This window comes from Chiloscyllium plagiosum, unplaced genomic scaffold (genome assembly GCF_037043375.1).
Source record: "Chiloscyllium plagiosum isolate Xiang-an unplaced genomic scaffold, Cpla_swu_hap1 HiC_scaffold_44, whole genome shotgun sequence".
NCBI classification, from domain to species: domain Eukaryota; kingdom Metazoa; phylum Chordata; class Chondrichthyes; order Orectolobiformes; family Hemiscylliidae; genus Chiloscyllium; species Chiloscyllium plagiosum.
The window spans coordinates 6,105,027-6,128,603 of record NW_028270182.1 but is presented as its reverse complement, the minus strand read 5'-3'; the positions used below and the strand labels follow the sequence as shown (position 1 = coordinate 6,128,603).

The following is a 23,577-nucleotide window of genomic DNA, read 5'->3' as shown; positions in this document are numbered from 1 at the left end:
ATAAACTTCTGAAGTTTACCTCAGATTTCGACGCTCCAGGGAAAATAGCCCCAGCCTATTCAGCCTCTCCCTATAGCCCAAACCCTCAAACCCTGGCAACATCCTTGTAAATATTTTCATGATGTTTCTCGTTTGAGAAAACTTTGAACTAGCTTGAGATCCTGTCTGCTTAGCACCTGCATTCCCCAACCTGAGCACCTCCCCTGAATTAGCCCTAAACTGAAATGAAGAGGGAGATGACTCACAGAGCACAATGTTCCAACATATGGCAGATCTCAGCCGAATCCCATCCCATCTTCATTCAATATCCATGTAGGAGTCATAGTGTTTAGGAATAGATATCCCATCTTATGACAATAGTGGACAGCATCACTACTCTCTCCTTCAGCAATGTTCTGCAAAATCAGGTTGACTGATGCTAGAAGGCTGGTGATGGGAGATAAGGAAATAACTGAAGAACTTAATAAGTATTTTGCATCAGTCTTCGTAGTGAAAGACATGAAGTAATATCCCAACAATTATGGAGAGTCAGGATCAGAGTTAAGTATGGTCAGCATTACAAAAGAGAAAGTGCTAGCAAAGCTAAAAGGTCTAAAAATTGATAAATCTCCTGGCCCCGATGGACTACATTCTGGATTAGTGGTGCTGGAAGAGCACAGCAATTCAGGCAGCATCCGAGGACAGGCAAAATCGACGTTTCGGGCAAAAGCCCTTCATCAGGAATAAAGGCAGAGAGCCTGAAGCGTGGAGAGATAAGCTAGAGGAGGGTGGGGGTGGGGAGAGGGTAGCATAGAGTACAATAGTTCAGTGGGGAAGGAGATGAAGGTGATAGGTCAGGGAAGAGAGGGTGGAGTGGATAGGTGGAAAAGGAGCTGGGCAGGTCGGACAAGTCCGGACAAGTCGAGTTGCTGGAGGTTAGAAACTAGGATGAGGTGGGGGAAGGGGAAATGAGGAAACTGTTGAAATTTTACCTCGTTTTTACCCCGATGGACTACATCCTAGAGTTCTGAGGGAGGTGGCTAAATAAATAGCTGAGGCATTGGTTGTGATCTTTCAAAAGTCACTGGAGTCAGGTAAAGTCCCAGATGATTGGAAAATCACTGTTGTAACCCCCTTGTTCAAGAAAGGATCAAGACAAAAGATGGAAAATTATAGGCCGATTAGCCTAACCTCGGTTGTTGGTAAAATTCTAGAATCCATCGTTAAGGATGAAATTTCTAAATTCATGGAAGTGCAGGGTTGGATTAGAACAAATCAGCATGGATTTAGTAAGGGAAGGTTGTGCCTGACAAACCTGTTAGAATTCTTTGAAGAGGTAACAAGTAGGTTAGACCAGGGAAAGCCAGTGGATGCCATCTATCTTCCAAAGACTTCCAAAAGGCCTTTGAAAAGGTGCCTCATGGGAGGCTGTTGAGTAAAGTGAAGACCCATGGTATTCGAGGTGAGCTGCTGGCATGGATTGAGGATTAGCTGTCTGACAGAAGGCAGAGAATTGGGATAAAAGGTTCTATTTCAGAATGGCAGCCAGTGACAAGTGGTGTCCCGCAGGGTTTAGTGTTGGGGCTGGAGCTGTTCACTTAGTATACTAATGATCTGGATGAAGGGACTTGGGGCATTCTGGTGAAGTTTGCTGATGATATAAAGTTAGATGGACAGGTAGGTAGTACTGAGGAGGTGGAGAGGCTGTAGAAAGATTTAGACAGTTTAGGAGAGTGGTCCAGGAAATGACTGATGAAATTCAACGTGAGCAAATGTGAGGTCTTGCACTTTGAGCTACAAATCTTCTCAAAACTTGTCTCGCACTTTGGAAAAAAAGAACACTGGAGATTCACATGGATGGTCCCTGGAATGGTAGACCTAACATATGATGAATGGCTGAGGATCCTGGGATTGTATTCATTAGAATTTAGAAGGTTGAGGGAGGAACTAATAGAAACTTACAAAATAATGCATAGCTCAGAAAGGATGGACGCCGGGAGGTTGTTTCCATTAGGCGGGGAGACAAGGACCCATGGGCACAGCCTTAAAATTAGAGGGTGTCAATTTAGAACGGAAATGAGGAGACATTTCTTCAGCCAGAGAGTAGTGGGCCTGTGGAATTCATTGCCACGGAGCGCAGTGGAGGCCGGGATGTTAAATGTCTTCAAGGCAGAGATTGATAAATTCTTGATCGCGCAAGGAATTAAGGGATATGGGGAGAGTGCGGGTAAGTGGAGTTGAAATACCGATCAGTCATGATTGAATGGCGGAGTGACCTTGATGGGCCAAATGGCCTTACTTCCACTATGGTCTTATGGACTATTGGACTGATTTTCTTCATGTGTTTATATGGAGCTTGTCACAATCATTGAATAGCTAAAGGTGCTTCACAGCTCATGAAATACTTTCGAACTGTGGTCAGCTTTGAAATGTAGGAAACGCGGCAGACATTTTGTACACTGCCAGCTCCCAAGACCTGTAATGTGATAACGAAACCATTTGTTTCTCTTGCAGATATTTAATATTTGTAATGGTTGTTTGTACATTGATTGTAACAAACTGTGTCATAGTCCTAAATGTCTCTTTGAGGACACCGAACACCCACAGCATGTCTGAGAAGATCAAACAAGTAAGAGCATTTGCAACTGTTTTTCTTACAGAATATGAATGGGGGTTTTCATATATCCTTCTCTCTGAGTGTCTTTTTTTTGCATGTTTTACTTAACACATTAACTCTTTTCACACTCGCAAGCGGCCTGTGTCCAACATTTGGAGCTGTACTACATAAACAGCCACATATTCCACTTCCACTTTCTAATTATAGAGTCATACAGAATAGAAATAGACCGCTCGGTCCAACTCATCCATGCTGACCACGTTTCCCAAACTAAAGTAGTTCCATTTACCTGTATTTGGTCCATATCTCTCCAAATCTTTCCTATTCATGTACCTGTCCAAATGTCCTTTTAATGTTGTAACTGTACCTGCATCTACCATTTCCTCTGACAGTTTATTGCATGTACAAACCACCTTCTGTGTGAAAAAGTTGCCCCTCAGGTCCTTTTGAAATCTTTGTCCCCTCACCTTAAAAGTACACCCTCTACTTATGAACCTCTGCCCTCAGGAAAAGATCTTTGCTCCTCACCTTATCCATGTCCCTCATGATTTTATGAATCCTAGTAGGGGCATGATGGCTCCCTCCTGCAGCACTCTCCTTTCTAAGTGAAATTTCTGATTTACAGCCTGAATAAAACAACCAGGCATGTAGATATGTTAAAATACCACAGAATCTTACAGCACAAGAGAAAGCATTTTGGTTCAACTCTGTCTAACTAGCTCTACAACCCCTGCTCTTAACCATTGCACAAATCTCCCTCACATACGTATTCAATGCCTTTTTGGAAGATATTATTGAATCCGGTTCCATTGCCCTTTCACAGGAACTCACTGCACTTAAAAATTTTACGTCATCCCTCTTTTTTTTTATATAGTGATGATTTTAAATCTGTGTCCTTTGATCACCCACCATCCTGCCTTATTTTTAAGGTGATCATGATTTTGAACACTGTGATTAAATTCCCATCTTCCCAGGTCTGAAGAGAATGATCCCATCTTTTCCAGCCGCTCCACATAACTGGAATGCTGTAGCATTCCAGCATATCTTCCCTGCATCCTCTCTGTGGTATTGACATGTTTCCTAACATGTGGTAAGATGATTTTGACAAGCGAAGCTTGCTTGCCTTTATGCCTCTCTTTATTAACTCTTTTGAAACTGTATTTTCAATCTGTCCTACCTCCATAAAGGAGTTGTGTACCACCCATTCCCCCAGGCCATTCTTTCCCTGCACCTCCAGGTGGCTGCAGCCCACACAACCATTCACTGGGATTCTCCCGGTATGGTAGAGCACAATGAAGTCAGGGATGATCCCAGATTTAATTAGCTCTTTGTTTTTAAAGAACCCCCCCTCCCCACATCACCCATTTGCCTAATTAACCAAATTACAAATTATGAGCACTGACAAGCAGGGCATTTAGTTAGCACTGTTGCCTCACAGCGCCAAGTACCCAGATTCAATTTCAGCCTTGGGTGACTGTCTGTATGGAGTTTGTATGTTCTCCCCATGTCTGTGTGGGTTTTCTTTGGGTGCTCCGTTTTCCCCCCACCATCCAAAGATGTGCAGGTTAGAGTGGATTGGCCGTGCTAAATTATCCCATAGTGCCCAGAGATGTGCAGGTTAGGGTGGATTGGCCGTGCTAAATTGCCCCATAGTGCCCAGAGATGTGCAGGTTAGGGTGGATTGGCCGTGCTAAATTGTACCATAGTGCCCAGAGATGTGCAGGTTAGGGTGGATTGGCCGTGCTAAATTGTCCCATAGTGCCCAGGAATGTGCAGGTTGGGATGGATTGGCCGTGCTAACTTGTCCCATAGTGCCCAGGGATGTGCAGCCTAAGTGGCTTAACCATGGGAAGTGTAGTGTTACAGGGATGGGGGGCAGTGGTTCTGAATGGGATGTTCTTCAGAGGATCAATGCAGACTGAATGGACTTTTTCTGCACTGTAGGGATTCTATGATTAAAAACAAAAAAAAAGGTGAGGAAACAATGAAGGTAGACTAAATCAAAATAGTATTAGAAGGGGAGATTACACACTCTAACTCCTGCAATAGTAATCTCTTGCGAAATGCTTTGAGGATGCTGGTGGACACCATGTGCTCTCTCTCTCCAAGAGCATCTGGGCATTGGTGTAGTTGTGGAAGAGAAGCCAGATGGGAATTTTGACCCCCTCCACGTCCCACTGCCTGAAACTGTTGATGGCTATTTTAGCCAGACCCAAGGGAAGAAACCATCCAGCTTTTAAATTGGAGAGTGGGGTAGAGTGTAAAATGTAGTGAAGCTTCTCTTTCCTAATCACTAATCAGTGACTGTATGTATTTCAGCATTTCGTCAGGCCAGGAGGGAGTGCAGAACAGAGTGAAAGCTATTTGGGCAAAAGTGTTGAAGTGCTGGATTAGTACTGGATTAGTATTAGGGCGGCATGGTGGCTCAGTGGTTAGCACTGCTGCCTCGCAGTGCCAGGGACCCAGGTTCAATTCCCACCTTGGGTGACTGTCTGTGGAGTTTGCACATTCTCCCCGTGTCTGTGTGGGTTTCCTCCCACTATCCAAAGATGTGCAGGATAGGTGAATTGGCGATGCTAAATTACCCATAGTGTTAGGTACATCAGTCGGGGTAAATGTAGGTGATTGGGTCTGGGTCGGTTGCTCTTCGGAGGGTCGATGTGGACTTATTGGGCCGAAGGGCCTGTTTCCATACTGTAGGGAATCTAATCTAATCTACTCCAAATGAGAGTTCATCTGAGGGGAAAAAAATAGATGGTGAAGATTGTCTGGAAGGCTGAAGGCTTTCGGCTACACTGTCTCAGTCGACAGGGAGCTGCTTATAATTAATAGGTGAAACTCACTAATTTACATGCTTTACTTGTAGGTATTCCTGGAGTTCCTGCCTCATTATCTGGGCATGCACTTGGAATCTTCTGAGGATCCCTTGGACACACATCAACCAAGGCGCAGGAGCTCCTTTGGGATTATGATAAAAGCGGAGGAATATATTCTCAAAAAACCACGGAGTGAACTGATGTTTGAACGACAGCGAGATAGGCATGGACTAAAGAGAGTGAACAAGCCGACTGCAGGTAATGATGCTGACGAGTCTGTTTTTGGATTCTAAGGCTTTCAAGTTCCACAGGACATTTCGTCACACTGAGTGATGTCAATGAAGAAACATTTATTCACACAAAGGGGTTGTCAAAATCTGGAACATGTTCTACCTAAATTGTCATTAAGATGACCACTAGTGTGCCACAAGGATCGGTGCTGGGTCCACTGCTTTATGTCATTTTTATAAATGATTTGGATGTGAACATAGGAGGTATAATTAGCAGATGATATTTTGAAATTTTGGTGTCCCTCCTACAGGAAGGATGCTGTGAAGCTTGAAAGGGTTCAGAAAAGATTTACAAGGATGTTGCCAAGGTTGAGGGTTTGAACTGTCAGGAGAGCTGAATAGGCTGGGGCTGTTTTCCCTGGAGCATTGGAGGCTGATGAGTGACCTTACAGAGGTTTATAAAATTATGAGGGGCATGGATAGGATAAATGGACAAAGTCTTTTCCCTAGGGTGGGGGAGTCCAGAACTAGAGGGCATGGGTTTAAGGTGAGAGGGGAAAGGTTTAGAGTCATAGAGCCATAGAGAAGTACACCACGGAAACATACCCAGCGGTCCAGCCCGTCCATGCTGACCAGATATCCCAACCTAATCTAGTCCCACTTGCCAGCATCTGGCACATATCCCTCCAAACCCTTCCTGTTCATATACCCATCCAAATGTCTTTTAAATGTTGCAATTGTACCAGCCTCCACCACTTCCTCTGGTAGCTCATTCCATACACATACCAATCTCTGCTTGAAAAAGTTGCCCCTTAGGTCCCTTTTATATCTTCTCACCCTAAACGTCTGCCCTCTAGTTCTGGACTTCCCCACCCAAGGAAAAGACTTTGTCTATTTATTCTATCCATGTCCTTTTGTCCTTAATGTATTTGTAAATTTCTTTGAATTTTCTTTAACTGTATTTTCCAAAGCTATCTCATGTCCCCATTTTGCCCTCCTGATTTCCCTCTTGAGTATACCCCTACTGCTTTTATACTCTTCTAAGGATTCACTTGATCTATCCTGTCTACACCTGACATATGCTTCCTTCTTTTTCTTAACCAAACCCTCAATTTTTCTAGTCATCCAGCGTTTCCTACACCTACCAGCCTTTCCTTTCACCCTAACAGGAATATACTGTCTCTGTACTGTCATTATTTCATTTCTGAAGGCTTCCCATTTCCAGCCATCCCTTTACCTGCGAACATCTGCCCCCAATCAGCTTTTGAAAGTTCTTGCCTAATACCGTTCTAGCCTTCCTCCAATTTAGAACTTCAACTTTTAGATCTGGCCTATCTTTTTCCATCACTATTTTAAAACTAAAAGAATTATGGTCGCTGGCCCCTAAGTGCTCCCCCACTGACACCTCAGTCACCTGCCCTGCCTTATTTCCCAAGAGTAGCTCAGGTTTTGCACCTTCTCTAGCAGGTACATCCACATACTGAATCAGAAAATTTCCTTGTACACTCTTAACACCATGGCAGTCCCAGTCTATGTTTGGAAAGTTAAAATCCCCTACCATTACCACCTTATTATTCTTACAGATAACTGGAATCTCCATACAAATTTGTTTCTCAATTTCTCTCTGACAATTAGGGGGTCTATAATACAATCCCAATCAGGTGATCACCCCTTTCTTATCTCAGTTCCACCCAAATAACTTCCCTAGATGTATTTCCAGAAATATCCTCCCTCAGTACAGCTGCAGTGGTATCCCTTATCAAAAATGCCACTCCCCCTCCTCTCTTACCTCCCTTTCTGTCCTTCTTGTAGCATTTGTTTCCTGGAACATTAAGCTGCCAGTCCTGGCCACCCCTGAGCCACATTTCTGTAATTGCTATGATATCCCAGTCCCATGATCCTAACCATACCCAGAGTTCATCTGCCTTCCTTGTTAAGCCTCTTGCATTGAAATAAATGCCAAAAAGGAACCTAAGGGGCAACTTTTTCAAGCAAAGGGTAGTGCATGTATGGAATGAACTGCTAGAGGAAGTGGTGGAGGCTGGTACAATTACAGCATTTAAAAGGCATCTGGATGGGTATATTAATAGGAAAGGTTTAAGCAGCAGGATAGCATGTTTCCAGGCGGATTTAAAATTGAGGCAGACTGAGAATGCAGTAAAAAGCAAGGATAACTTAGGACATATGACTTCCAACATCTCTAATGATAAGGAAGTTAGCATTAAGGCACTTTACCTGAATGCTCGTAGCATTCATAACAAAGCCGATGAACTAATGGCACAGATAATAGTGAATGATTATGATGTAGTAGGCATCACAGAGACTTGGTTACAGGGGGGTCAGGACTGGCAGTTAAACCTCCATGGTTTTTCAACTTATCGAAAAGACATAGAGGTGGGCAGAGGGGGTGGGGTTGCCTTGTTAGTTAAGAACAAAATTAAATCTATGGTATTGAATGACATAGCGTCGGATGATGTGGAGTCTGTGTGGGTGGAATTGAGGAACCACAAAGGCAAAAAAAACATAATTGGAGTTGTGTATAGACCTCCTAACAGTGGTCAGGACCAGGGACGCAACATGTACCGGGAAATAGAGAAGGCATGTCAGAAAGGCAAGGTTACATTGATCATGGGAGACTTCAATATGCAGGTGGACTGGGTAAATAATGTTGCTAGTGGATCTAAAGAAAGGGAATTCATGGAATGCTTACAGGATGGCTTTTTGGAACAGCTTGTCATGGAGCCCACAAGAGAGCAGGCTATTCTGGACCTAGTGCTTTGCAATGAACCAGACTCTATAAAAGATCTTAAAGTAAGGGAACCCTTAGGAAGTAGCGACCATAATATGGTAGAGTTCAGTCTGGAGTTTGAAAGGGAGAAGGCAAAATCGGATGTAATGGTGTTACATTTGAATAAAGGTAATTATGAGGGCATGAGAGAGGAACTGACTAAAATAGACTGGAAGCAGAGGCTAACCGGGAAGACAGTAGAGCAAAAATGGCAGGAGTTTGTAGGTATAATTGAGGACACTGTACAGAGGTTCATTCCCAAAAAAAGAAAGATTAACCGGGGAGGGATTAGACAACCTTGGCTGACAAAGGAAGTCAGGGAATGTATTAAAGAAAAAGAGAGATCCTATAAAGTGGCTAAGAACAGTGGGAAATCAGAAGATTGGGAAGGATACAAAAGCAAACAGAGGATAACAAAGAGTGTAATAAGAAATGAGAGGATCAAATATGAAGGTAGGCTAGCCAGTAATATTAGAAATAATAGTAAAAGTTTCTTTCAGTACATAAGAAACAAACGACAGGCAAAAGTAGACATTGGGCCACTTCAAACTGATGCAGGAAGCCTAGTGATGGGAGATAAGGAAATAGCAGGAGAACTTAACAAGTACTTTGCGTCAGTTTTCACAGTGGAAGACATGAGTAATATCCCAAAAATTAAAGGGTGTCACGGGGCTGAGTTGAGTATGGTTACGAAAGAGATAGTGCTAGAAAAGTTAAAAAGTCTTAAAATTGATAAATCTCCTGGCCCCGATGGGATACACCCTAGAGTTCAGAGAGAGGTGGCTGAGGAAATAGCAGAGGCATTGGTTGAGATCTTTCAAGAGTCACTGGAATCAGGAAAGGTCCCGGATGATTGGAAGATGGCTGTTGTAACCCCCTTGTTCAAGAAAGGATCAAGGCAAAAGATGGAAAATTATAGGCCAATCAGCTTAACCTCGGTTGTTGGTAAAATTCTAGAATCCATCATTAAGGATGAGGTTTCTAAATTCTTGGAAGAGCAGAGTCTGATTAGAACAAGTCAACATGGATTTAGTAGAGGGAGGTCATGCCTGACAAACCTGTTGGAATTTTTTGAAGAGGTAACAAGTAGGTTAGACCAGGGAAACCCAGTGGATGTGGTCTATCTAGACTTTCAAAAGGCCTTTGATAAGGTGCCACACGGGAGGCTGCTGAGCAAGGTGAGGGCCCATGGTGTTCGAGGTGAGCTGCTGGGATGGATTGAGGATTGGCTGTCTAACAGAAGGCAGAGAGTTGGGATAAAAGGTTCTTTTTCAGAATGGCAGCCGGTGACGAGCGGTGTCCCGCAGGGTTCGGTGCTGGGGCCACAGTTGTTCGCATTATATATTAATGATTTGGATGAGGGAACCGGGGGCATTCTAGCGAAGTTTGCCGATGATACGAAGTTAGGTGGACAGGCAGGTAGTACTGAGGAAGTGGGGAGGCTACAGAAGGATCTAGACAGGTTGGGAGAGTGGTCCAGGAAATGGCTGATGGAATTTAACGTGAGCAAGTGCGAGGTCTTGCACTTTGGCAAAAAGAATAAAAGCATAGACTACTTTCTAAATGGTGAGAAAATTAATAAAGCCAAAGCACAAAGGGATCTGGGAGTGCTAGTCGAGGATTCTCTAAAGGTAAACATGCAGGTTGAGTCCGTGATTAAGAAAGCGAATGCAATGTTGTCTCTTATCTCAAGAGGGTTGGAATATAAAAGCAGAGATGTACTACTAAGACTTTATAAAGCTCTGGTTAGGCCCCATTTGGAGTACTGTGTCCAGTTTTGGTCCCCACACCTCAGGAAGGACATACTGGCACTGGAATGTGTCCAGCGGAGATTCACACAGATGATCCCTGGAATGATAGGTCTAACATATGAGGAACGGCTGAGGATACTGGGATTGTATTCGTTGGAGTTTAGAAGATTAAGGGGAGACTTAATAGAGACGTACAAAATAATACATGGCTTGGAAAAGGTGGATGCTAGGAAATTGTTTCTGTTAGACGAGGAGACTAGGACCCGTGGACACAGCCTTAGAATTAGAGGGGGTCATTTCAGAACAGAAATGCGGAGACATTTCTTCAGCCAGAGAGTGGTGGGCCTGTGGAATTCATTGCCGCGGAGTGCAGTGGAAGCCGGGACGCTAAATGTCTTCAAGGCCGAGATTGATAGATTCTTGTTGTCTAGAGGAATTAAGGGCTACGGGGAGAACGCTGGTAAGTGGAGCTGAAATGCGCATCAGCCATGATTGAATGGCGGAGTGGACACGATGGGCCGAATGGCCTTACTTCCACTCCTATGTCTTATGGTCTTATGGTTTAGAGGGATGTGGGCCAAGTGCTGGCAAATGGGACTAGATTAACTTAGGATATCTGGTTGGCATGGATGTGTTGGACTGAAGGGTCTGCTTCTGTGCTGTACATCCCCCATGACTCTATGTGGACTACTTGAATGTTTCAAAATAATGAGTGATATATTTTATTAGATAAGAATGTAAAGGCTTTCATAAGGAACAGTCATAATCTAACCTATTACGGGAAAACAGGCTCGAAACTGAATAGCTCCCACTTGCTCCTGTAAAAGTCATAAACTGAACTGCCCATTGATGTATAAAAGTGAAATTAGATCAGAAATTGCTGAGAAACTCAGTAAGTCTGGCAGAATATGTGGAGAGAAAGCAGAGTTAACATTTCGAGTCTAATGTCGCTTGTCTTGTTCTGACCTGAAATATTAACTCTGCTTTCTGTTCACAAATGCAGCCCAGAATCATAAACTCCTACAGAGCAGAAAGAGATTATTCAGTTCACTGAGAATGCACTGACCCTATGAAGAGCATTTCACCCAGATCCACCTCACCTCCTGCACCATAATTAAACCATGGCTAACACAGCTAACCTGCACCTCATTGAATTGTGGGAAGAAACCAGATCACTGGAGGGAACCTGAGCAGACACAGGGAGAACATGCAAACGCCACAAAGACAGTCACCCAAGGCTGGAATCAGACCTAGGTGCCTGGTACGTTGAGGCAGCAATACTGATCACTGTGCCACCATGCCTGCTGAGTTTCTCCAGCAATTTCTGTCTTTTTTCTGATCCTCAGCATCTTTGGTTCTTTATTTCAATAGACAATAGGTGCAGGAGTAGGCCATTCTGCCCTTCGAGCCAGCACCACCATGCATTATGATCATGGCTGATCATCCACAATCAGTATCCTGTTCCTGCCTTATCCCCATAATCCTTGATTCCACTATCTTTAACACCTCTATCCATCTCTTTCTTGAATGTATCCAGACTTGACCTCCACTGCCTTCTGGGGCAGAGCATCCCATATAACCACCACTCTCTGGGTGAAGAAGTTTCTCCTCAACTCTGTTCTAAATGGCCTACCCCTTATTTTTAAACTGTGACCTCTGTTTCTGCACTCACCCATCAGCAGAAACATGCTTTCTGCCTCCAGAGTGTCCAATCCATTAATAATTTTATACGTCTCAATCAGATTCCCTCTCATCCTTCTAAACTTCAGAGTTTGTGACATCCTGTTTAAGGTCAGAGTCTTGGGCGGTGTCTATTGTGAATTGTCCAATATTAAATTATAGCACAGTTGAACATCCTAATTCCCTCCTAAACACTCAAGCTGTTTATGTGCCCAGCAGTCAGACAGACAATTGTCATCAGGCAGATGACTTCTGGAATCCAGCTCTGGTCACAGCTGCATAAACCAATCAGCAATGTATTTCTGGAACAATCTCACTCTGCACACACACCCCTGGTGCGGCACCTTATCTCTCTTACCCAACTGCTTGCAAAGCAAAATGTAAGCACAGCTGATAATGAGTTTCGGTACAGTCATTTTGAAAGTGCAACAACTCTTTCCCATAGTTCTTGGTTTCGGATCGGTCCTTATCCCATTTTATCCATAATCAAGAAAATAAAAAGCAAGAAATATGATCTTTACAGCCATCAGGGAGGGAGTTCCAGGAAATTGACCCAGCAAATTCCAAGTCAGATTGGTGTTGGTTGGTTTGAAGGAGAACTTGCAGGTGGTAATGTTCCCATGTAGCTATTTCCCTTATCCATCTAGATAATAGCAGTCATAAGTTAGAAGTTGCTGCCTAAGGAGCCTTAGATGGTAGATGGTACACACTTTTGCTACTGAGCACTGGTGGTCGAGGGAGGGAACACAAACATGGGGCTAATCAAGCAAACTGCTTTTTCCTGGATGGTGTCAAGCTTCTTGTATGTTGTTGGATCCACTCAGTCAGTTAAGTGAGAAGTACTCTATCATACTCCTCATTTGTATTTTGTAGGTGATGCACAGGCTTAAGGGAGTCAGCAGACATGTTACTTACTGCAGGGTTCCTTGCATCTGACTTGCTGTTGTAGCTACAGTATTTATGTGCTGGTCCAGTTCAGTTTCTGATCAATAGTAAGCCCTGGGATGTTTGTAGTGGGGGAATTCAGCAATGGTAATGCCATTGAATGTCAAATGTTGATGGTTGTCTCTTGTTGGAGATGCCGATTGCCTGGCACGTGTGGCACAAATGTGACTTCCACTTTCCCGATGAAGGGCTTCTGCCTGAAACTTTGATTCTCCTGCTCCTCGAATGCTTTTCCAGCACCACACTCTCGACTCTGATTTCCAGCCACTGCAGTGCTCACTTTCTGTGACTTCCACTTGTCAGTCCAAATCTGGATATCGTGAGGGCCTTGCATGATTTCTCAGCTGCTGAACAGTTGTCAGTGGTGCTGAATATTGCACAGTCATCAGTGAACACTTCTGATCTCAGGACGGAGGGAAGGTCATTGATGAAGCAACTGAGAGTATTTCAGCCTGGGGCATGAAAGACCTTCTGCAGAGAGGGACTACTTGCTCACTGGCATGGCTATTCCAAATTCCAATACAGTCCCTCGCTTTCTACAGCGGAAGAGTGAAACTGGGCCCAATGCATCTAGTCACAAAGAACAGCAACTCTTCTCAGTGTCATGAGTAAAGGATGCTGTAAAGGGCATCATGGTCATATCATGGATACATTTCTGCTGCAGTGGGGCTATAGCCTACATGCATGTGACATAGAGGGAAACCTACTTAATTACACGCTGGAAGGGTGACTGCAGTAGGACACAATAATTGAGAGAAAATGGGTACAATTACCTACATTTAGAACTTTCAACCCAGTTCGCTATCCCAAGGCATTTCCCAGGAATGTAACAAAGCAAAAATGAACCTGAACCAAAGACAATAATATTGGGCCAAATCTTGCATTATTTCAGTTAAGTGCGAGTTGCGCTGAATCTTTTTGGAAGGATTGTCACCATGAAACCCAGCAAGAATTCTTATCAAAAGCGCTTCTTTGACTACCTACCCTATCTTATGACATCCCTCATGTCTGATTCTAACCCATCTTACCACACACCCTTCCTGGAATAATTGGAAAAGTTACTCAAATGAAGGGCAATTCTGGATGGGTAGCAAGTGCTGGGCTTGCCAGCACTGGCTATCTACCATAATAAAGAAACATGATTTTAAAATGCCCATTTGTGGGACTCCAAGTCTACACCTGCAGAATATCCTGTAGAAACTGATACATTCCTAGACACTTCATTCCTAGACACTACAAAGGTCTCACTGCGAGTATTAACAGATTTCCAGGGATGTGCTGCGGGTTATTATCAAACTCCTGAGAATACCAACACTTCTCTCAAGCATATTATGGAAATATCAGTATATTCTGAGTAAACACAGCAAATTCTCAAACACTCTTGAAGAAGTTTTATCTTGTTCTCCATAAGATAATGTGACCTAACTGAAGTGAAGTAATATTATTGCAGAAGACAATTTCCATTTCGGTAGAGAAAGGGAACTAACACCAGTACAGTAATCTAACAAGGCCTAAACTGAAATTTGAAACAAAAACAGAAGTTGCTGATAAATCAGCTCTGTTGACCCATCCTCGGAACCTGACCCAAAAAGTTAACTCGATTTCTCTTCACAGATACTGCCAGACGTGCTGAGCTTTTCCAGCAACTTCTGTTTTTGTTTCTGATTTACAGCATCCACATTTCTTTCAGTTTTTATCTAGGCTGAGATTTGTTCTCCTCGAGAGCATGCTAGGATTCCTAAATGTTCTGAGCATTTTGCCTTGGAAACGTCTGAAACATGTCAAGCTAACTCAGCACAATAGTCCACTATTTAAATCAAATAATTTATTATTGGTTGCAATCTAATGTCTAGCAAGAGGTGAATGACCACATGGAAAAATGCCAAAATGAGGGAACTTCAGGAAATTTCTCCTTGTTCTGAAACATAATCAAGATATAAATCTTTTAGCAGTTTTACATCAAATGCTACATGTTTGTCAGTAAATATTGTTTGTATTACTTATTAGGAGCTATACCAACAGTTTCTACTTTATAGTTATGCAAATTGCAAAGCTTCAGCTGCTGGTCAGCATTGTGTTAGTTGCTGGTTTCAGCTGGGGTTCAATGCTTCCCTTGCTTCAGGAGATTGTACGTCAAATCCCATTCTAGAGTAACATTCTAGTATGATGCTGAAACAGTGCTGTGCTGCTAGATCTTCCTTTTAGATGAAATGTTAAACTGAGGCCCCTCTGTTCACTCATGCAGAAATTAAACATCCAAAGGGGGTATTTTTCAGGAATGCAGATGAATTCTACCCAGTTTATATTTAATCCCTCAAACTAATTCCCCTTAAATCCCTTGATTACCAAAACATTGTAACATCACTGTTGGAGGGGAGTTTACTGTGCAGGATATGCCTCCAGTGTTTTCTATATTACAGTAGTGGCTTTCACTTTCAAAGCATTGCCTTGGCTGAAATATTGGAGAATTGAGCAAAGAGGGAGAGAAAATTTCAGCCATCGCATGTAGCTCTACAATGCCTGAGAGTGACAGCATGACTGAATGCAAGTGTATACACATCATGTAAGGTCATGGTTCAATAAGAACCTTCCAAAAATCCCACAACCCCATGTTGAATTCTGTCTGCAGCTCTTCCAACACTGTCTGAAGAGTCTGATGAACCTCTGCACTCTATATTTTCCAGGATGTCATCTGGAGCGGGATGGGATGACTCTATATTCTGTTTCTCACAAGTCATTCGCCTAGAATTTGCTAGAGTGGGGCCTCTCTGAGGATATCCTGTTTGCTCAAATTCACCTCTCAAGTGTCAGATCAAAATCGTTATGATTCTCTAAATACTGTAAATAAATATTTCCTAGCAAATTGCTGAAACATTATTTTCACTGCTGCACATTCGAGGCAGTGGAGGGAGAATACAAGGTGAAAAAAAAAGTGATTTTTATTCTGCAGTTTTTAGATAATAAGTTTTGTATTTCCATTTCACTCAGGTTCAGACATTGATATTGGAACCACAGTTGATCTATACAGAAACCTGGCTCACTTTGGCCCAGACATAAAAACCTGCGTTGATGCCTGTAACTTTATTGCCAAAAGCACAAAAGAACAGAATGATTTTGAATCTGTGAGTATATGCAGGGATGTCAATTGGTTATAAGCTTGTAATTATAGGTTTCTAGAAACCAAACTAATCAAACATTCCCTGTGCATGTACTGAGGAATGCTACATTGTTGGATGTGTCATCTTTTAGATGAGCTGTTAAACTAAAGTCCTGCTACCTATCGAAATTGCCTTCCTAAACTCCACCTGTCTGCTTCTTCCTTTATCTTTTAAGACTTTATTTAAGAATTATCTCTGATCTATCTTAATATCTCCTCGTGTGGCTTGGTGTCAAATTGGTAATGTATCCATGCAGCAGACTGGACAACTTGCTACAGATGCTTCATAACTGCAAATTATTGTTGTTGCTGTAATTTAGTCTTGTGAATTTCCACATGCTACTCTGATGCTTCAAATGTGATTTGATCCTGAAGCCTACACATTCTTCCAGATCTGACATTGCTAAGTGAGCTTTTTTTTAATTCACTGATGGAAATGTGAGCATTACTGACTTGACCAGTATTTCATGCCCATCCCTAGCTGCCTTTGAGAAGGTGGTAGTGAGCTGCCTACTTGAACCATTGCAGTCCATTTGCTGTAGATAAACTCTCAATGCCATTTGGGAGGGAGTTCCAGGATTTTGAGTGATACTGAAGGAACAGTGATATACTTCCACGTTCAGTATGGTGGTTGTGGGGGTTTGAAGGTGCCTTGGTGAATTTCTGCAGTGCATCTTGTACACACTGAACATCGGTCTTGGAGGGTATGAATGCTTGTGGACGTGGTATCAGTCAAGCAGGTTGCTTTTCCCTGGTCCCTGGATGGTATCAAGCTTCTTAACTGTTGTTATAGTTTCCCTCATCCATGCAAGTATTCCATCACAATCCTAACTTGTGTCTTGTAGACAATAGACAGGCTTTGGGGAATCAGGAAGGAGTTTAGGCGCTGCAAAATGTCAAGCATTTGACTGCTCTTGTAGCTACAGTACTGACATGGGTAGTATGGTTCAGCTTCTGGTCAATGGTGACCTCCAGGTTCTGGATAGTAGAGGATTCAGTAATGAATAGTCAACGATCAATAATGATGGTAATGCTATTGAATGTCAAGGGATGATGATTAAATTCGCTGTTTCAGGTGGTGATTGACTGCCATTGTATGACGCAAATGTTACTCGCCACTTGTCAATCCTGTCAATTGTTCTTAACATCAAAAGAACTTACATTCATGTAGTACCTTCCATAACTTGAGGATGTCTCAAAGTGATTCCAATCCAATTAAATACTTTTAAAGGGGTTATGATGTTGAAGAATAGGAACTTATTACATAAGTTGGAATCCTGCTGCCAAAGTATCTGTTTAAAACTACAAAGGTACAAATTGATTTAAGCAAGTACTGAATGAGTTCAAAAACAGGTCAATAAAATACCTGTCAACTTTGTGTCATCAGTATTTTCCATTTCGGACAGTTTAGCTGTAAATTTTGAATGATTGTGCTTGTACTTTTTCATCTAGTGTATGTGTCAGTAGTCTGCAACATACACTATCTGATTCCTGAAAAGCAAGTACCATCCCTTAATGCTTCTGGTAAGGGATGTCTATTTTTCATATAACTAAATCAATGTTTTAGCGTTTAGTTACAGCTGAACTTATGCCCCAGAACAGTTGAAATTATAACAACAAAATGTAAGTTCTGTTCTTTCAGGAGAATGAAAACTGGATTCTGATCGGAAAGGTTATCGACAAGGCTTGTTTCTGGATTGCGCTTCTCCTCTTTACCATCGGCACTGTGACGATTTTTCTCACAGGGCACTTCAACCAAGCACCAGAATTCCCGTTTCCAGGAGATCCTAGGAAATACACACCAGATTAATGTACAGCACACTTTGATTCAATTTCCTTCCTCTAACTAGTTGGAAACCTCAAATGTTTTTGATCCGTTTCATTTTTAATCGTTTTAAAATGAACCAATACTCTTACATATGTTCAGCAGTGCTAAGCCCAAATGAAAAGTCAAGGGGACCCAAAGAAGCACTACAATTCATGTGAATGTAATATTAAGACTTTTTTAATGCCGGTGTTGTTAAAATCCCCAAGACTGCACTGTGTTGCATAAGTGTTCTTTTTTCCAGAAGTCAAAATGCATGATTTGGAGATGTTGGTGTTGGACTGGGGTGTACAAAGTTAAAAATTACACAACACCAGGTTATAGTCCAGGATTACCTGATGAAGGAGTGGCGCTCCGAAAGCTAGTGTGCTTCCAATTAAATCTGTTGGACTATAACCTGGTGTTGTGTGATTTCAAAATGCATGAACTTTCTTTTAAGACATCTTACTTGTAATAAAGATTTTAACAACCGTCTCTTCATTTATTTTTCTGATTATACTCAAAAGTAACAACAAACAAGAGCAGGGCTTATACAATTAATGGTAAGGGCTTGGGTGGTGTTGTGGAACAGAGGGATCTAGGGGTGCAGGGACATAATTCTTTGAAGTTTACGTCACATCTCGACAGGGTGATTCAAAAGGCATTCGGCACACTTGCCTTCAGTCGTTTGAGTATAGGAGTTGGGATATCATGTTGAAGTTGTACAGGATGTTGGTGAGGTCTCTTCTGGAATACTGTGTCCAGTTCTGGTTGCCAGTTGTAGGAAGGATATCATCAAGCTGGAGAGGCTTCAGAAGAGATTCACCAGGATGTTGCAAGGTATGGAAAATTTGAGTTATAAAGAAAGGCTGGGACCTTTTTCACTGGAGCATCAGAGCTTGAGAGGCAGTTTGATAGAAGTTGATAAAATAATGAGGGGTACGGATAGAGTTAATGGTAGTTGTCTTTTCCCTGGAGTGGGGAATTTCAAGATTAGGGGACACATTTTTAAAGTGAGAGAAGAAAGGTTTTAAAAAAGGCATGAGGGTACAATTGCAATGTTTAAAGGACATTTGGATAAGTACATGAATAGGAAAGGTTTGGAGGGATATGGGCCAGGAGCAGGCAGGTGGGACTCACTTAGTTTGGCATGGACTGGTTGGATTGAAGGTTCTGTTTCCATGCTGTATGACTCTATAAGGGGATTTCTGTTTCTGAGTAGATGAGAAACTGTTTCCACTGGCAGATGGTTTGGCAGCCAGAAGTTACAATTGTATATTAGAAAAGATGACAGGCTAGGTTTCTTATTCTTGAATAAAGCAGGAGAGGAGAGACCTAATAGAGATGTTTAAAATGACAAAATATTTTGACTGAGTGGATACAAAGAATGCTTCCACTTGTGGGAAAAAGCATAACTATTGATAAAAGATTGAGGTGAGGAAATTCACTATTCAGAAGAAATTAGCATTGATTGGTGGGGCCAAATGGTGTATATTTTATGTCAAGGCTTCCTAACTGGAGATTGGGACCTAAAGTGGGTCACAAGCTGAGATTTTAAAGTTGTAAACTCTAGGCAGCACATGGCCACCACAGGGCTTTGCATCACCTCCTGCCCAGCCTTACTAATCTTCTATCCCACAACAGCTGCTCTCATCAGTGATCTCCATCACTCCCACCCTACTCTCTCAATTCTCACCAAAGGTTGTGACAACTTTCAACCTTTGAAATGCAGTCACAGTCGGAAAGGCTAGGGGGAAGGCTGTTTTAATACCATGAGATATCATTTTGCCAAATTTACTTGTGGGTAAATATGAGTCAGTGTAGTGGGATGCATTCAAGATTGAATAGGGAGAGCAGAGGGCCAACACATTCCAATAAATGTAGGGTCCAACAAATCCAGTAACTCCTGGATAGTGAGGGATATACAGAATTGGATAAAGACAGAAAGGGAGGCTTATGGCAGACACTGACAGCATAAGCCCTCAAAGAATGTGCATGAGAGGAACTGAAAAAGAAAATCAGGACAGCAAAACAGAGTGGGGGAGGGAGACATGAAAGATTAATAGCAGATAAAATAAAGGAAAATCCTAAGTTATTTTACAAATATATTTACAGTAAGAGGATAACTAGAGAAAGACTACATGGTTATTTATGCGTGGAGGCAGAGGACATAGGATTTAAAATTACTACTAGTGAGGGGGGACAATGTGAGTACAGAAACTGGGGGGAGGACAGTGACATAATTAAAGAAATTAGCAATAAGTTCTGAATGGTCTGGAAGAATTATAAGTAGATAAATTTCCAGGGCTGGGTGAAATGTATCTCTGGTTGTTGAATGAGGCAAGGGAGGAAGTAACAGGAGTGTTGGCAGTAATTTTCAATTCTTCTCAGACAATAGGCTAGGTGGCACTGGACTAGAGGACAGCTAATGTGATACCATTACTCAAGAAGGAAGAAGTGATAAACAAGGAGACTATGGGCCAATCTGTCTAATCTCAGTGGTCAGGAGACTATTGAAAGTGACTCTGAAGGACAGGAGAGGCAGGGATTAATCAAGAACAGTCAGCACGGTTTTGTTAAGGGGAGGTCATGTCTGATATACTTGACTGAATTTTTCAAAGAGACAATGACATGTAGATGAAGGCAATACATTTGACATAATCTACTTTGACTTCAGGAAGGCTTCTGATAAGATCCCTCATGGGGGAATGACAGCAAAGGTAAGAGCCCATGGGATCCAAGGAAACTTGATTAATTGGATCCAGAACTGGGTGACTAGCAGAAAGCAGAGAGTGATGGTCAAGGACTATGACTGGAACCCTTGTCCAATGGGATTCAGCAAGGACTAGAATTGGGGCCCTCATTTATTTGTACCATTTAAGAGCAATTTAGACTTTAATGTAGGAAGGTTAATCATTAAATTCTTAGGTTGGCAGACAGTGAGGAGGATAGCCTTAGGTTATAGGAGAATACAGATGGACAGATAGACTGATCAGTGGCAAATGGAATTCAGTCCAAAGCATATGAGGTGATGAACATGGGAAGGACAAACAAAGCAAGAGAACACAGGATGAACAGTTAGGTCCTGGGAAGCACTGAGGATCAAAGTAACCTTACAGTAGTAGGAGCAAGGCTAAGAAGACATACGGGACATTTTGACTTTATTAACTAAGGCATGGAATTTAACAGCACAGAGGTTATGCTAGAACTATATAAAATGTTGGTTAGGGTGCGGTGACAGTATTTTGTGGAGTCTGGAATCCACATTGGAGGAGAGATATGATTGCACTGGAGAGGGTGCAGAGGAGGTTCACTTGGATGTTGCCTGGGCTGCAAAGTTTTAATTACGAAGAGGGATTGGATAAAGTGGGTTGTTTTCCTTGGAGCACAGAAGGCTCAAGGGGGACATGATTGAGATGAATAAAATTGTGAGGAGGTATAGGTGGGGAAGACTTGAAACGACCTTTCTCTTTGGTGGAGGAATCAATGGCACGGAGGCATAGATTTACAGGTTGAGAGGGATGTGGGGAAAAGTTTTTTCACCCAGGGCATGGTGGGAATCTAGAAATAATTGTCTGCACAGGCGATAGGGGCAGAAACAACATTTAAGAAGTCAGGATATACAAGGCTATGGGCCAAGTGCTAGAAAACAGAATTAGAATAGTTAAGTTCTTGATTTTGACCAGCACAGACTCAATGGGTTGAAGTATCAACATTAATTGAATGCCAGCAAAAGCAAACAGGAAACAAACAAAACAAAACAAAAAGCTGCATTTGCTTCTGGTGACTAACAGGGACCACTTGCCTTATGTGGAACAGCAAATCTACTGTCAATGAATGATCACTGCACCCAGCTCACATCTATTGGAACCAAGTGTCAATGAATTTCTGTCTTGCTTGTTGTTTATGAGAAAAAATTTCAATGCTTGCACCAAGATTTGCATGGAAATTCTCCCAACCTAATTTGTAAATGACCTGGCGTGAATTTAATACTAGATTCTAATACCAATGGAAAAATTTCTCTTTAGCCCACTAATCATCTTCAAAATCTTATAAACCTCAATAAAATCATTGTTTGATCTTCAAAATGACAGGGAATATAGGCAGTTTATGTACTTTCTTCTCACAATCTAATCAGGGGAGCCCTTTTTACATTCTCATGAGTCTGTGTTATACCCAATTCCATGTTAAATATCCTTTTTAAGTTGCAGTTCCCTTTAGTGTACAGCAGCCTCTCGATGTGACCTAACCATTCGTAGTAAACGCCATTCCATCATTAACACCTTTACATAAAAGGTATCATTCCAATAGGTTTGCATTTTGTACAACTACATCTTATTATTTGAGGACATGGTCCGACAAGTTTCTTTATCCTTTGTTTCTAGCTCTTACCCATTTAAATATTACTCTGATCATCCACTTGCATTGAAATCCATAGCTTTGTCCACCCACTTACTCTAACAATCTTTGTAATTTAATGCTTCTCTCTGTATGACTTACACCCCAAGCATAATATTATCAGTAATCATGGATATATGACTCTCTCTAATAAATCTGAGGCCCCTTTTTATATCAGTAAGGGTCTTGAAGGTTTACTCTAATTTATTCCGTTTACTGATGACAAAGGTGTCATCCACGTAGCGGACCCAAAGTTTGGGTTGGATGGTTAGCAGAGCTGTTTGTTCGAGTCTCTGCATTACTGCCTCTGCTAAGAACCCTGATATCGGAGATCCCGGGTGGTCCGTTGGTTTGTCTGTAGGTTTTGTTGTTGAAGGTGAAGTGGGTGGTAAGGCATAGGTCCACTAGCTTGACGATACTGTCCTTACTGAAGTTGGTGGTGTTTGGGTATGTGTCTTTGGTTCTTCTAATAATATAGTCAGTGTTTCCTTGGCCAGTTGATGTTGATGGATGTGAACAGGGCTGTTATGTCAAAGGAGACCATTATTTCATCCTCTTCTATCAAACATCAAACCCAAATTTTGGGTCTGCTACATGGATGACATGTTTGTCATCACTAAACGAAACAAAGCCTTCAAGACCATCAATAATACCCTTACTGGCATAAAATTCACTAAAGAGGAGGAAAACAACAACCAACTGCCATTCCTAGATGTCGCAGTAGAATGAACAGCCAATGGGGAACTTCAAACTAGCATCTACAGGAAAACAACATATACAAACCATATATTGAACTACAGAAGCAATCATCCCATCATCCACAAACGAAGCTGCATTAGAACATCATTTCAATGAACCCCCACACACTGCACCACAGAGGAACTACGCAAAGCAGAGGAAAACCACCTACACAGTGTATTCAAAAAGAACAGGTATCCAATGAACACAGTCCGCCGATTTCTGAGCAACAAACCCAAACAAGCAGACAAAACATGTCCAGAAACCCTAGCCCCTCTCACCTACATCAAAGACATCTCGGAAATGACTGCCACACTACTCAGACCTCTTGGCATCATGGTAGCCCATAAACCCATCAACACATTAAAACAGCAGCTAATGAACTTGAAAGACGTTATACAGACAACAAACAAAATTAATGTCATCTACAAAATACCTTGCAAGATCTGTAACAAACACTACATTGGACAAACAGGCAGAAAACTAGCCACCAGGACACATTAACATCATCTTACCACAAAACGGTATGACCCACTCTCACTAGAATCCTTACATATGGATGAAGGACACCACTTCAATGGGACAACACGTCCATCCTAGAACAAGCCAAACAGAGACACGCACGAGAATTCCTACAAGCATGCATTTCAACTGGAACTCTATCAACAAACACA

General features: G+C 42.1%; 1 protein-coding gene across 2 annotated transcripts in view; it reads left to right on the top strand.

The window, feature by feature from the left end:
• The window catches only part of chrne (cholinergic receptor, nicotinic, epsilon), a 31,872-nt gene extending 13,610 nt beyond the window's left edge, over positions 1–18,262 (top strand). The window contains exons 9-12 of one of the 2 annotated variants that reach the window (XM_043683434.2): positions 2,494–2,608; positions 5,463–5,670; positions 15,795–15,928; positions 17,606–18,262. In XM_043683434.2, coding sequence (XP_043539369.1) covers positions 2,494–2,608; positions 5,463–5,670; positions 15,795–15,928; positions 17,606–17,773 — 625 coding nt within the window. In that variant the 3' untranslated portion in view covers positions 17,774–18,262. Of the gene's footprint in view, positions 1–2,493; positions 2,609–5,462; positions 5,671–15,794; positions 15,929–17,591 lie in introns of both variants that reach the window. The other variant, XM_043683435.2, reaches the window with a different exon arrangement.
• Positions 18,263–23,577: the final 5,315 nt, after the last annotated feature.